Genomic DNA, 13,807 nt, shown 5'->3' with positions numbered 1-13,807 from the left:
ACTTCACTCACTCTAATTTATAGTTTCAACTTAGATATGTTTATTTAGAGTTTGAACTTAAGTTGAGATCTATTTATTATTATTTAAAAAATCATCCTTAAATCTTGTAAATCGTTTCAGTTATTTCTGCTTTTTAAATTTTTTATCCATTTTTAGATATATAATCTTCTTTTGCTTTAACTTATCTACCAAATCAACGTTGATATTATTTAATTATCTTTTATATCCATTGTGATACTATATGTTTTGATTATATATATAAACACAATATTTGTTTTCAAAAAAATATTTAATTTTGAGTAAATATTTTTAATTATATTTAATTATTTTATTTACTTATATAATGATAAACCATCAATAAATCTGATGTGCCATTAATTAGATATAAAAGCATATATATATTAAATAGATGATATTATCTGATTTAATATAGATATGAAATTTATCTAAACCATAATATTTATTAAAAAAGTAAATCTTAAATAATTATAATAAATAAATAATACATATACTATTGATGTATGTATCAATAAAAAAATATCTTTAAAAGTATTTTTCTGATTTTGGGTGACACTCTACTGATCTTTTTAGGTGCAGAATCAAATCTTTTGCTTTAATTCCTCTTACCAAGTCAATGTTGATTTCATCTGATAATATTTTACCGATATTATTGTGATAATTATCTGTTTTAATATTTTTAGTACTATATAGATAATTATATGTTAATAATTTTGATAATTATCTGTTAATGATTTTAATTATTATAAAAATTAGTCATAAATCTTAAAAACGTATAATTAAAAAACATGTTAAATTTAGATTTTAAATTTTTCTTTTTATTTATCTAAAAGATACGCTATAGAATATAAACATTTAAAAATAATTTTTATTGTAAGTATTTGTAACTCCAAACAAATAGAGATGTACAAATATATTTTAAAAAAAAGTAAGATACATAAACAACCAATTTTTTAATGATTCATCCATCTAGGTTTATGGAATTTTTTTTTAATGATTTTGTCTTGTTTTTATTCGGAATTTATCTATTGAATTCAAAACTTACCCTTTCACAAAAAAATCAAATTTTCATGAAAACTAATTATATCAAACCTTTATCTTCCTCCTAATCAATTAATTTTTTATTAATCTAAACTGATTATAAAGTAGTATATGTTCTAAATATCCTCAACTATTTGACAATAAAAGGTCAATCACCCTTGCATACTCCGATGCTCAAACTTGAACCTCTAAGAATAACAAATATTCATTTGACCACTGAGATAACTTGATTCGTGCAACAATTAAAATTATATCTATTAATTTATATCTTGCACGCGAGAAAACCAATTAGACTAAATAATTCAAGTAATTTTTTCCTCGAGACATACGAATTTTATTTTGAAAAATTATAAATAAAAACTAATGAAATTTTATTATATATTAATTTTTAATTAATTTCAAATATAAATTCTGAAGATTAAAATTATTGTTATAATAGTCTATATCACCATTTTTTTAAGTTGTTGGTGGTCGATGATCAATTTAGAGTGAAGACATAATGTTAATGACAAATTTATAAAAATTAAATAATTTGGCGACTAAAAGATAAATGCAATAATAATAGAATGACTAAATAAGGTGTTTACCCTAGGAGATAATACTTAGGTCTGGTCGTTATGACCTGACCCATTACTCAATTGAAACTTTTAGCTATGTGCCATCACAAGTTTCTCTTCATTTCTTCGTTACTCTTTTTCTAATAAAAATCGTAGTTTTAATAAAAAAAAAATATCTAAATTACAATGAATTATAATTACTATAATAAATTAAACACATAATAAGAATATTTTTATGTAATTAATAACATAAGTCCGTTGTGAACCTAATTGCTTGTATTGGAAAGAGGATCCAAAAGGTCATTTCTCAGTTCGAAGCGCTTTTTTTTCTCTTGATAGATAGAATTGGGTTGCTTGGAACAACAGTTGGAAGCTTAATGTGCCAGAGCGCATCCGAGGTTTTTTATGGCCCGTTGTGCCCGTAATATTGGATTTGATCCCGTGTGCTGCGTGTAACCTTTTATCCGAGTCTCTCCTGCATATTCTTAGAGACTGTCCTCGTACTCGGCAAGCATGGTATGGTTTGTCCACCTTTTTTGACCTTCCTCTGGAAACTTGACTGCTTTCCAACCTGCAAACTCACTCCATTTGCAATGAATATAAGGTTTCGTGGAATGTTCTCTTCTCATCCATTATTTGGCAGTTGTAGAAGGGTCGGAATAGTTTTGTGTTTCAAGGTTCTCCTATTGTTCCGAGAAGGTTGTTCCAAGCTGGTATCTCTTGGAGCAAACTGAACTTTGATTCTGTTGTCTTTCCACGTAACAGTACAGCTCCCCAACCTCTTCAAGTGCAATGGTCGCCGTCAGATGAGGGATGGTTCTGCCTTAACACAGACGGTGCCCTTTCCCCGTCGACTGGTCAAGGTTCTATTGGTGGCCTACTCCGCACCTCATCAGGGGAGTGTTTGTTCGCGTTCCGAAGGTTCATCAGCCATACATCGGTGCTTGAAGCGGAGCTTTGGAGTATATTTAGTGGTCTCGAGCTTGCATGGCAGCATGTTGTAGAGAAGATTATTGTGCAGTCGGATAGCAGTGAAGCGATTAGTCTCCTATCCTCTCCATCCATAGATAGTCCATTTGCCCTGGTACTCTCCATTTCGTGCATTTACAATAAAGCTTGGTTCGTTGATTTTCAAAAAAATTATCGAGAGGCAAATGCTGCGGCAGATTTCATTGCCAAAATGGATACTACTCGTGATGGTTCTCTTCTCGTCTTCGATTCTCTCCCGACTCATTTACTGGCAGTCCTTGATCGAGATTATTCCAGTCCCCCTTATATTCTTATGATGAATTGATGTAATGATAAAAAAACATAAAAATTAGTCGTCTGGGATCATATAAGGACCATACAAGAAAAATGTTAAAAAAAAATAACCAAATAAACTCGAAGATAGATACAAATATATTTGATTGTATCGACAAACGAATATAAAAAAGATCACTCTGTTAAAATATCACCGAGAAATCGTAAATCAAAATAAAGCAATGTGAACAAACTATCCACAAACACATATCACATATCCAAAATTCAATCCGATAGTCTAAAACATGGAAGATCTGCATAATAAAAAATAAACATCATATTCGTCAGTCATAATGATGTTAAATTCAACCCTACAAAAGTGAAACTAAAATAATAGTCAAATGATCGAAAACATATCAAAAGACAAAAGAAAATATGTCATAAAAATTTAATTATTAAAAATAAATAAATAATAGGGTAAAGTATATAAATATTCCCTAAATTTTTAGGGTGTTTGTATTTTGATCACCTAACTTTTAAAAATTATAATACAATCACTGAACTTTTAGTATGTTTTTAGTAAAGTCCCTACGTTATCCGCAGTTAATTTTATCGGTTGAGAAAATAACTTCAGTGACCGAAAATGCCTTATAATATACGATTTTAACCAACTTTTTTTGGATTTGCGAAAATGACCAACAAATTCGCAAAGCGAATATGTAAATCGCAACGCGATTTTCAAATTCGCAACGAGATTTTCAAATTCGCAACGCAAATTATCGATATAGATAAACACAACTATCGCAACGCGAATTTCGCAAATCGAATTCGCCAATTTCGTAATTTAATTACCGACATAGGTAAACAGTACTATCGCAACGCGATTTTCAAATTCGCAACGCTAATTACCGATATAGGTAAACGGTACTATCGCAATGCGATTTTGGAAACTGTGTTGCGATTTACAAATTCGCGTTGCGTATTTAAAAACTGTGTTGCGAAATCGAAGTTTGCGTTGCGAATTTATTGGTCATTTTCGTAAATCCAAAAAAAATTTGTTAAAATCGTATGTTATAAGACATTTTCGGTCAGTGAAATTATTTTTTCTTATCAGTTTTATCTGAATGGGCACGTTAATCACGTTAACCGCATTCTTCTTCCTTCTTTCTTCTTCCTTCTTCCTTCTTCCTTCTTTCTTCTTCTTCCTCTTCTTTCTTCTTCCTTCTTCCTTCTTCCTTCTTCCTTCTTCTCCTCCTCCTTCTTCTTCTCCTAAAATCGGGATCATTTGTGGTTTGTATGAAATTCATGGTTAACTCGTGCATCTGTTTCCCCCCCCCCCAGAAAGTTGTAGAGCACATAAAGAATACATCATGGCTGCACATAGTGATTCCAGTTCATCTGAGAAGAAGTCAAATGAAGCTATGAATGATGTTCCGGTTTTTAGCGCAGAGAATATGCAGAATAACATGGAAGTTATATATTACAGGTTTGTTTTTCGTGTTTACAGAAATGTGAAATTATGTATTGAAAGCCAATATCTAAGCTTTGTTCTAACTTGCAGCCGAACATTTATGTCCATCATCGGAGGGGTTATTGCTGGAATTTTAGGATTCACAGGCTTTGTGGGGTTTGTCTTTTATTTTTTTTGTCATGGCAATTACTTCAATTGGACTCATAGCAAAGGCAAAATTCTCGGTTCATTCATATGTCGATAGCTGGAACCGGATTATACTCGATGGTTTCATGTTTGGACTTATGGTAAGCTTATGTTTCGAGTTACACTACATATTTCATGTTCTAAATTTTCATCAGCTAATACCGTTCTTTAAATTTTTGCAGTCATTCATGCTATTCTGGACGTATCCTTTCTTTCTAGCAATGCTACTCGGACACACACATACGATAGCAGTTGTTGTTGAACCCTAGTTGTTAAATCACATTATTCGGCTTTGCCTCTGCCTGTTTTTGTTATTGAGATGAATGTCACCTTTTGTTTCTTAAGAGTAAAAGTTTGCCAGCTTTCGGATATATCCTTTTTGCCTATCGGTACTTTCTTTAACATGTCATCAACAGATTTGCCTACGACATTGTGCATATATTCTGAAGAAGAATCTGCAACACCTCACCGGAAAGAGATGCCGTTTGCTCGCAACCGAATTCTTCAGTGTTTTCGTTTTTGATTCGTGAAACCACCAACGGGTTTACCTTTTGATTACTTTGTCTTAGTTTTTCTTCTTATTTTTACCATTTTATTGGACTCCCAGACCGAGTCGAACTTTGGGGGAGGTATTTACATGTCTTAAATATTCGTAGCGTTGTTGCCGATTTCTTTATTTTTTTCTATAAAACATGCTTAAGAGCAGCAGCAGTAGCAGAAGGAGGAGGAATAAGAAGACCCGGGGGTGTTACGTGAGATAAAACTAACGACGGATAAGGTTAAATCCACGAGATAATATGTTGGGAAAGTTTATTTCACAAGATAATGCTCTCCCCATATTATTTGTTGAGATAGAACAAATTTCACAGTGCAAGCGTAGAGAGCCTAGGAAATAAAGGTCGCTATGTATGCCGGACAACCTATAAGGTCGCCATGTAATCCCTCTCGAAATGATTTTTGTGCAAAATCCATCATGATTTCAACTTTGTGCATAAAGTATGAATAAAACAAAATAATTCCTTTTGTGGCCCCATTAACAACCTTTTAATCACTCTTTTCCTTAATTTTAAGAGCATTTTAATCAATAACAAGAGTCATTGTATAACCCATTAGATACGTATGGTTAGACTTATTCGTGGATTGAATTAATTATTGTTTTGTCTTGAGTTAATATATATCAAAGGAGGGTTATTATCAAATATATTGACAATGGAAAGTAATATTTTCACGAATAAGATTAGGATGTCTGATGTTTTTAGAGTTCTAAAAAATCATTTCAGCAGGGATCACATGGCGACCTTCATTTTAGCAGGACGGGCGTGCATGACGACCTACATGCATGCAAAGTGCAGCAGCTCACCACAGTTCGCGGGAACAATATGGCGATTTCCTTAGTCTCCCGGAGCGCCTGTCGACCTACACTTGCACTGTGAAATTCGCTTTATCTCAGCAAATAATATGGGAAGAGCATTATCTCGTGAAATAAACTTTCTCAACACATTATCTCGTGGATTTAACCCGACGGGTAATGTCGGGACTTTAAAAATTTAATGACGGTATTATAATTTTCAAAAGTTAGGTGACAAAAATACAGACATTTTAAAAATTTAAAGATTATTTATATACTTTAAAAAATAATATATATTAACCGTCGGCGATCAACTCTAAAATTGGTATTGTTATCGATTATAAAGATGAAGAAACAAAGATACCGACTGTGGTTAAGAAAAAAGAAGAGAGAGAGAGAAATTTAGGGTTATTTATTTACTCCTTTTACTTTATTTTATCACGCTGAGCTGATAATTTTTTTTTACAAAGTAACCGGATCGCGGGAATAACAGGCGTCACTGGCGATATTTTCCGTTGTACCGCTTTTCACGGCTGCAATCGGCCGTTACTGGTGTGAAATTGCTTTGGACCGGTATTTAAGCTCTTAACGGCGTCGGACTGTGCAGCCAGCGCCGCCGCTGCTATTTAAACCCCGATGGAGTCGATGATAAAGAAATATCAGCAGAAATTCAGAAAAGCAAAAGATGAAATGAGTAAATGGGACGACATTCAATCTCGCTTAATTTCTCAGTTTCGAAATGCTTCTTCTATTATTGCCAGATTAGAGGTCAAACCTAATATTTTCCTCTCTCCCAACTTCCTATTTATTTATTTATTTTAATTTCTTTAATAGAAGTTCTTTATTCAATTTTATCAGACTATTCAAAACACTAAAAATTATGCGAGTTTAAATTCGATTGGAGGAATCGAAGTTGCAGTGATGCAAAAGCAGATGGATTTTTTGCAAAATATTTTACTTTCCATGAGAAATACCATGTAAGTGTTTAGTCTTTGTTTATTTGACGGAGTCTTTTGCTCTTTGTTATTTGCTATATTTGCTTTTTGAGAATGTAAATAATAGTTTGATTTATTATCTAAATGAAATTTGTAAAGGTCTTAGATAAAATAATGAATTATGTTTTTATTTCAGTGAAGACTTTCTGGCTGTTCTTCTTTCTCTTGAGAAGCTTCAATATGATGGTAAACAGCTTGCAAAAGGGTGCTCTAACCAGCTGAACAAAAAACAACTGCAACATAGAATTGGCATAAAACCGACTCTTACAAATTGCATAGACGGGCTGGTACTTCTCCATGAAATGCACCTTGCCGAGTAATTAACAGTTCCATCTTTCAAAAAATTTAGAATGAGTTTTTCTACTGCTTAATGTTTTTTAATTTGTATGATATACAAGTAGGAATACACATTTATGTTTCCGTAGATTTTTCATGATTGCACTTTTCACTATTTGAGGTTTGAAGAACTTGCTTCGATTCACTTTTGGTCAAAATCTGAGGTAGCAAGATTTTAAATGACTGATTATCCATGTTTGCTAGGTACCTTCTTAAATCATCATTGGTTTCTGCACTTTCAGCTCTTGCCTTGAAACCAAAGTAAGGATAACTCATTATCCTGCTCTTGCAATTCAAAAATGTCAATAAAACTGTCTTGATATATGTATAGATTTTTAGTGGGAAATGAGGGGATTTTTACGGGGGAAAAAGAAGTGGATTATCCTCAACTTAGAAGTTTTAATATCAGCCATTAAACTCAGTTAACCCAATGATCCAAAGAAAGTGTAAAACTTGCAAATTTTACGTCTGTAGTTCAGACGCTTCCCTATAAGGTGCATGTAGGCACCATGCCAAAGTATTTTGGGGACAAGGGTATGGCATGGTGGAGTCATTCCTACTGTTTTACCCTCATAAATGATTGGACCCTTAAACAGTCCAATAGAATATGGAGCTCCCAAAAAATATTATTGTGCTTTAGATTGCATAAGTATGATAAGTAAAATTTATGTTCTTCTATACTTTAGGTTCTAAAGCTTACTTCTTTAGCTTGCCTACTTTTTGTTATGTAACAAATGAGATAATACTTGAGTAAGAGTACAAATGTAAATTAAAATTCAAACTCTGTATCTTTATTTTGAGGAATTATGATTATCAGTTTTTATTTTATTATAACGAGAACCACATTACAAAATGTAGCTAGCCAATTCATTAAAATCTTCTTGGATGATTGTGTAATCCATAAAAGTGTTCACATTAATTTATTCGGTTGAACAAGATGACAAATACAGTGCAATGATAGTTCATAATCCTAATTCCATGCAATAAAATATCAAGAGCTTATTTCCACTTATTTTGTGCTTGTTCTGTACTGTTATTCATCCTTTCCCACGTGAAGATATGAGTTTTTTGTTCACTTGATTCTTGGTTTGTTAAATTAAATTTATTTAACCTCCTAAAAGAAGGGAATTACTTTTACAACATTCTTTAAGCCATGGCTTTGTAATTGTTATGTTTCCTTGATTTGCAGTTCCGGTGATCTGGGTGCACTTCACCAACTTTTGGTTGATCAACCCAATATACTAAGCGAGGAAGGTACATTCTGGGCAAAGTTAGCTAGATTTGTTTTGTTTGTTTTTAGCTTTAGTTAACTTCTTGATCAACACAGTATACTGAACAAGGAAGGTTTATTCTGGCCAAAGTTAGTCATATCTATTTTGCATGTGTTTAGCTTTAGTTTCCTTGATTTATTAATAATAAGTGATTTTTTTTGGGGGGGATAATAATCAATTTCTTACAATCATATTTATGGAGAGTTACAATCATACAAATAGGTGGATACATTTTTTTTTTAAACTTCTGTAAATGTGTTAGTCGACAATGAATCATTATCAGGTATCTAACCATGTTAAGCAAGCATTTCTACAATTTCACTTTTCATTTGTACAATTCACCAAGACCAGAAGCAACAAGGATTGGACAGCTCAACTAGAATTAGATCAAAGTGTAATTTCTTGCAAAGAAAATGCTACAAATTTAGAGTGGTAGAAGTCGCATCTTTTGTGACACTCTCTCATAGAATTCCTAATTCCATTACACCAGGAAACAGAGCCAGATTAAGGAAGTCCCTGGTCCTGGTGTAACCATGCTCATTAACAGCAGCAATTAGTCCTTTCTATAGTTATGGAAGATAATACGAGTATTTTTTATAATCGAATTAGAAGATACCTCAATACATTCATGTTACTATCCAATTGGACAAATTTCCGTTTAGCCTTGTTTGGAAGTATATACAAAATGGTGTTATAGTAGCTTCAACTTATAAAAGATTACATTAGCAAATAGCAATTACTGTAACTTTTAGCTTTATACTAGCAATGAGTGGATCTGTTTGCCGTATCTTTTTCTTCTTCCATTTCTTTTAATTGTTTTCTTTTTGCAGTTTAATCATATTGTATTTGTGCATAATAGGTTCTAACTACTGCTTTCTCATATACAACCTTTTGCAGTACAGTACATCTTTGACACCATATTTGCGGAAGAGATATGCTGATTTTTATAGACAACTTCTGATTCCCTGGTTTTGTTGAAGTGGTGCTATGGCCGATGCCTCTCGGTTTTGTTACATTAGCTAAAGGAATCATTCTGCACCTAGCACATTGCAGGAAAAGCTGTGGCCCTTGCACCATGGACAATAGCGAAATATGGCTGACAAACATCAAGAATACCAAATCCGAAGATTTCGCAGAGCTTTGGGTACCGGTAGATTGAAATGTTTGAAAGGAACCACAGGGCACACACAAACTTGGCACATGTTATCAAACAGCAAAAGCAAATGCAAGTGCAATAATGAAAGTTGCAACATAAAACAGTTTGTACTGAACTTTATTGCCTAATTCAGATCATGTTTTCTCTTTTATTACGTTGATCACTTGTCTTATGAACAAAAGAACTTGGCTTTTGCAACATGGAAACCGGTGTTCTTCCATGCAAATAATCATAACGGTTAAAATGTTAATCAAAATTAGACCCTGAAGTTTTTCCTTCAGTCTTCAACTTGGTCAAATTCCGATGGTAGCTTATGTTTTTTAAAATTATTCTTTTATCATTTATTTTAGGGTAAATTCTCAAAGGTCAGTAAACTATGTTCAAACAATCGTTTTCATATTTGAACTTTCAAAAATTATAAAATGATCTTTGATAAATTTAATAACTATTTGATAAAATTTAATGATTATTTTATAACCGTTTGATAAATTTTAATGATTGTTTTATAATAATTTGATAAATTTAATATTTATTTTATTTACTTCAAGAAATGTAATGATTAAAATGATCGTTTGAACGTAATTCCAATTACCTCTAGTTTACTTTACCTTTTATTTTACTAGTGTTAGAATAAAATTTTAAAAAAAGGTTTTGAATATTTTATTTTATTAGGGGAAAAAATCAAGGTCGAAAAGCAAAACACGTTCTCTGAATTTTACGGATTCAGTCCACTATCATTTGTAATGTTCAAAATTGTGCCTACCAGTAATCACCACAAGAGCACTCGCAATCTCTAAAATGATGAAACCTCTTTGCATCTCTTACAATAATCTCTCTTCCCACCACTTTTGACATAAACTTGAATGCATTATGGCAATCCCCACAAATCCTAAGGTTCTTGAATACCCTCACGGTGGCTCCACGAGGAAGCCTCATGAGTGCGAAAGCTACAGCAAGCTTCTCGCTGTGAGCCGACAGGACACGTTCTTTCTGGTCAGACTCTATATCGTGTAGTACAAACTTGGTGTCCGGAAGATAACCCAATCTTCTCATTTCCGTCACCAATTTGTTAAGATAATTGTAAACTGCTTGCACCTCAGGGTGCATTGTGTCATCAACCAAGAAAACATGGACTTTGTTCTCAACCTCCACCCAACTACATCCAGGTTCCTTGCGTATTCCTCTGTCTCTCATTAGTTTCCGTGCGTTTGCAGCGTCGTTCCACCGCCCAGCAGTAGCATGCATATTAGACAAAAGGACATAGCTTCCGTCGTGTTGCGGCATCAGTTCGATTAGTCGTTCAGCGGCTTGAACCCCCAAATCTACATTTCCATGAGTCCGGCATCCAGCCAGAAGAGCCTCCCAAACTGCTGCACCTGGCTCAAAAGGCATTGATGAAATCACATCCTTTGCTTCTAGGAACTTTCCAGCTCGACAAAGCAGATCAACGAGACGGGCGTAATGATCTTCACCTGGGGTTATCCCATGAAGCCTATGCATTGAGTTGAAATAATACTGCCCTTCTTTAACTAGACCCGCATGGCTACAAGCAGATAGAATTGTGAGGTAAGTAATCCGATCAGGTGAAATGCCTGCACCCAACATCTGCTCGAAAAGTTCTAATGCTTGTATTCCATGCCCATGCTGGCCAAGAGCTGCAATCATGGCATTCCAAGAGACTGAATCCACACATGGCATTGTAAGGAACAGCTCATTAGCAGCTTCCACAACACCACACCTTGCATACATTGTAATCAGTGCATTTCCAGCTGAAAGGCTTGAATCGAGCCCCAAACGAACAAGTTGAGCATGGAGTTGACGTCCATTCTCCAATGCTCCTAACATGGCACAAGAAGTGATTGCTCCTGCAAATGCATAATCACATGGCTGAGATCCCTCTGATTTCATCTGGTTAAACAGCTTTAAACCCTCCTCTCCAAACCCATTTTGAGCTAATCCTGATATCATTACAGTCCAAGTCAAATGGTTCCTCTCTGGCATCTTCCTAAAAAACAACCTACCTTCATCGATACGGCCAGCATTCACATAGCCAGATAAGATTGCATTCCATGAAACAAGGTCTCTTACAGGCATGCTATCAAAAATCCGGCGTGCCCAATCCACTTTTTCACATTTCCAATACAATGTAACTAATGCATTATTCACAGGCAATGAAAATTCAGGTGTAGGCTTAGCTTCTGTCCTTAAAACATAACAATGCACTTGCTTCCCAAGATGAAACAATCCGGCATGCACGCAACAACTAATAATACTAGTGTATGCAAATTCATCCATTTTAATTCCCACAAAATACATCTTCCTAAACATGTCTAGTGCTTCTTCATAACGTTCGCAATGCACATACCCTGAAATCATTGCATTCCAAGCAACTTCCATCTTTTCATTCATCCCATCAACCAACTCCCTTGCTGCATCAAGTTCATCATTCTTAACATACCCCGTTACCATCGTCGTCCATGACAACTCATCTTTCTCATTAATCTCATCAAACAATTTCCTAGCTTCAAACACCAATCCGCAGTTAACATAAACAGAAACGAGTGCATTCAAAACAGAAGTAACGAGCCCTGTCCCTAACTTCAAAACTACGCAATGGAATTGCTTGCACTGCATTGCTCTATTGACAACAAGAGCCAATCCACCTAAAACAGAGGTGAAAGTGAAATCATCGGGCCTAAATTCATCACGTAACATCCGGCGAAACAGTTCGATACATGCATGGCCATCTTCATTGCGTGAATACCCCGTGATCATCGCGTTGTAGAAAACACTGTCCCGGATGCTCAAAGGGGTTTCTTCAAACATTTTCCACGCCGTTCTAATGTCGCCTGACGAAGAATAAGCTGAAACCATAGTCGTTCTTGAAACAATATCTGGTTCAGGAATTTTATCAAACAGGTGGCGAGCATAGATGACCCTTGATGATTTGCTGTACACATCAATCAGACGGTTGAGAATGTGGCCACGGGGGCGGAAACCAGAAGTTACCATGTGAGAGTGGATGGTTTGGGCTAGGGAGAAAGAGGCAGAAGTTAGGGGGTAACATAGTTGCAGCTGGGAAGCGTAACGATTGGCTACCGTACGGATCACTTCTGGACTCATCATGACGTAAACACTCGATTTTCATGGCTTTTGTAATACATGGCCACCTTAGAATTTTATATTCCCATGTTTGGTCAGGAATCTTATTATCGGTAATGTTTTATTACTAATAGTAAATTTTTTGGGTATATTACCGGAAATGTCATTATCTCCCTTCTCTTAGGTATTGTAACATTACCGACGTTTTGGATTAAAATGCACTTAAATTTTTTTTTTCAAAAATATCTTTCTTCTGTCATTGAATAATAAAAATTCTACGAATGTCAAATTACAAATTTATCCTTAAATTATTTTAGATTTACAAGAAAAGTCTATAATTAAAATTTTATATAAAGTTCAGGGGTTAAAAAAAATTTACCCTTTCATTAAACCTTTTTTATATTTTTAATTTTGTAAAAAAATTATATAAATATTATAAATTTAATTTTTTAAAAAAAATATATAAATATTTTACAATTTGTAATATTATACAAATATATAATAAAGACAATTTGATCACATATACATTCCCATAATCTTTTATTCATTTAATCAAACACGGTAATCTTACATTCCTGCTAAACCAACCAAACACAAAATACAACATTCCCAGTAATCCTATTCCCTGGTAATCTTTTATTCCCACTGGTAATCTTACATTCCGTGAACCAAACGCACCCTAATTTCATAACTAATCTTAATATACTTAGGGTTTAAAACTTTATTTAGCCGCAAAATCAATTTTTTCCGATGAATTTATTGAATGATTTTAGTAAAAGGTAAAATAAAATATTAAAATTTTGATGATTATAAATTTTACATTGAATTAAAATTCTTTAGTTTATAATCTTAGGGGTTGTTTGTTTACTTCAGAATGATTAAACGCTGAATAATTCAGAGGCTCTGAATGTGACATATTGTTTGATAATGACTCTGAATCATTCAGAATGTACTTATGTGTTGAATCATTCAGCATTATTTTGCTGAATCAGTCAGCACTGAATCATTTAGAGATACGAAACAAACGCGCTGAATGTTGAACGGTTCAACATTTAACACTGAATGATTCCATTAAGAGGCAAAC

General features: G+C 33.8%; 2 protein-coding genes and 1 pseudogene across 3 annotated transcripts; 2 read left to right on the top strand and 1 right to left on the bottom strand.

Annotated features, from left to right (window-relative positions):
- Nucleotides 1-4,228: 4,228 nt before the first annotated feature.
- On the top strand, nucleotides 4,229-10,611 carry LOC120127106 (annotated as a pseudogene).
- LOC120127104 (uncharacterized protein At5g43822-like) lies at nucleotides 6,300-9,701 on the top strand. Of its 2 annotated transcripts, none has more exons than XR_005516504.1 (6): nucleotides 6,300-6,631; nucleotides 6,722-6,840; nucleotides 6,995-7,174; nucleotides 7,399-7,456; nucleotides 8,342-8,448; nucleotides 9,363-9,701. XR_005516504.1 is itself a non-coding variant. In XM_039145105.1 (6 exons), the coding sequence occupies exons 1-6, from the start codon at nucleotides 6,500-6,502 to the stop codon at nucleotides 9,404-9,406; spliced, it is 597 nt and encodes a 198-aa protein (XP_039001036.1). In that variant the 5' UTR covers nucleotides 6,302-6,499; the 3' UTR covers nucleotides 9,407-9,693. The 2 variants fall into 2 exon arrangements, 1 of the variants encoding a protein (XP_039001036.1); XM_039145105.1 differs by having other exon boundaries at nucleotides 6,302-6,631; nucleotides 7,399-7,455; nucleotides 8,384-8,448; nucleotides 9,363-9,693.
- LOC120127102 (pentatricopeptide repeat-containing protein At1g25360-like) lies at nucleotides 10,377-12,783 on the bottom strand. The gene has a single exon (XM_039145104.1). The coding sequence runs from the start codon at nucleotides 12,745-12,747 to the stop codon at nucleotides 10,381-10,383; it is 2,367 nt and encodes a 788-aa protein (XP_039001035.1). The 5' UTR covers nucleotides 12,748-12,783; the 3' UTR covers nucleotides 10,377-10,380.
- Between the last annotated feature and the right edge of the window lie 1,024 nt (nucleotides 12,784-13,807).

This window comes from Hibiscus syriacus, unplaced genomic scaffold (assembly GCF_006381635.1).
Source record: "Hibiscus syriacus cultivar Baekdansim isolate YM2019G1 unplaced genomic scaffold, ASM638163v2 tig00110462_pilon, whole genome shotgun sequence".
Classification (NCBI taxonomy): Eukaryota; Viridiplantae; Streptophyta; class Magnoliopsida; order Malvales; family Malvaceae; genus Hibiscus; species Hibiscus syriacus.
The sequence above is the reverse complement of the archived record's forward strand: the minus strand, read 5'-3'. Positions and strand labels throughout refer to the sequence as shown.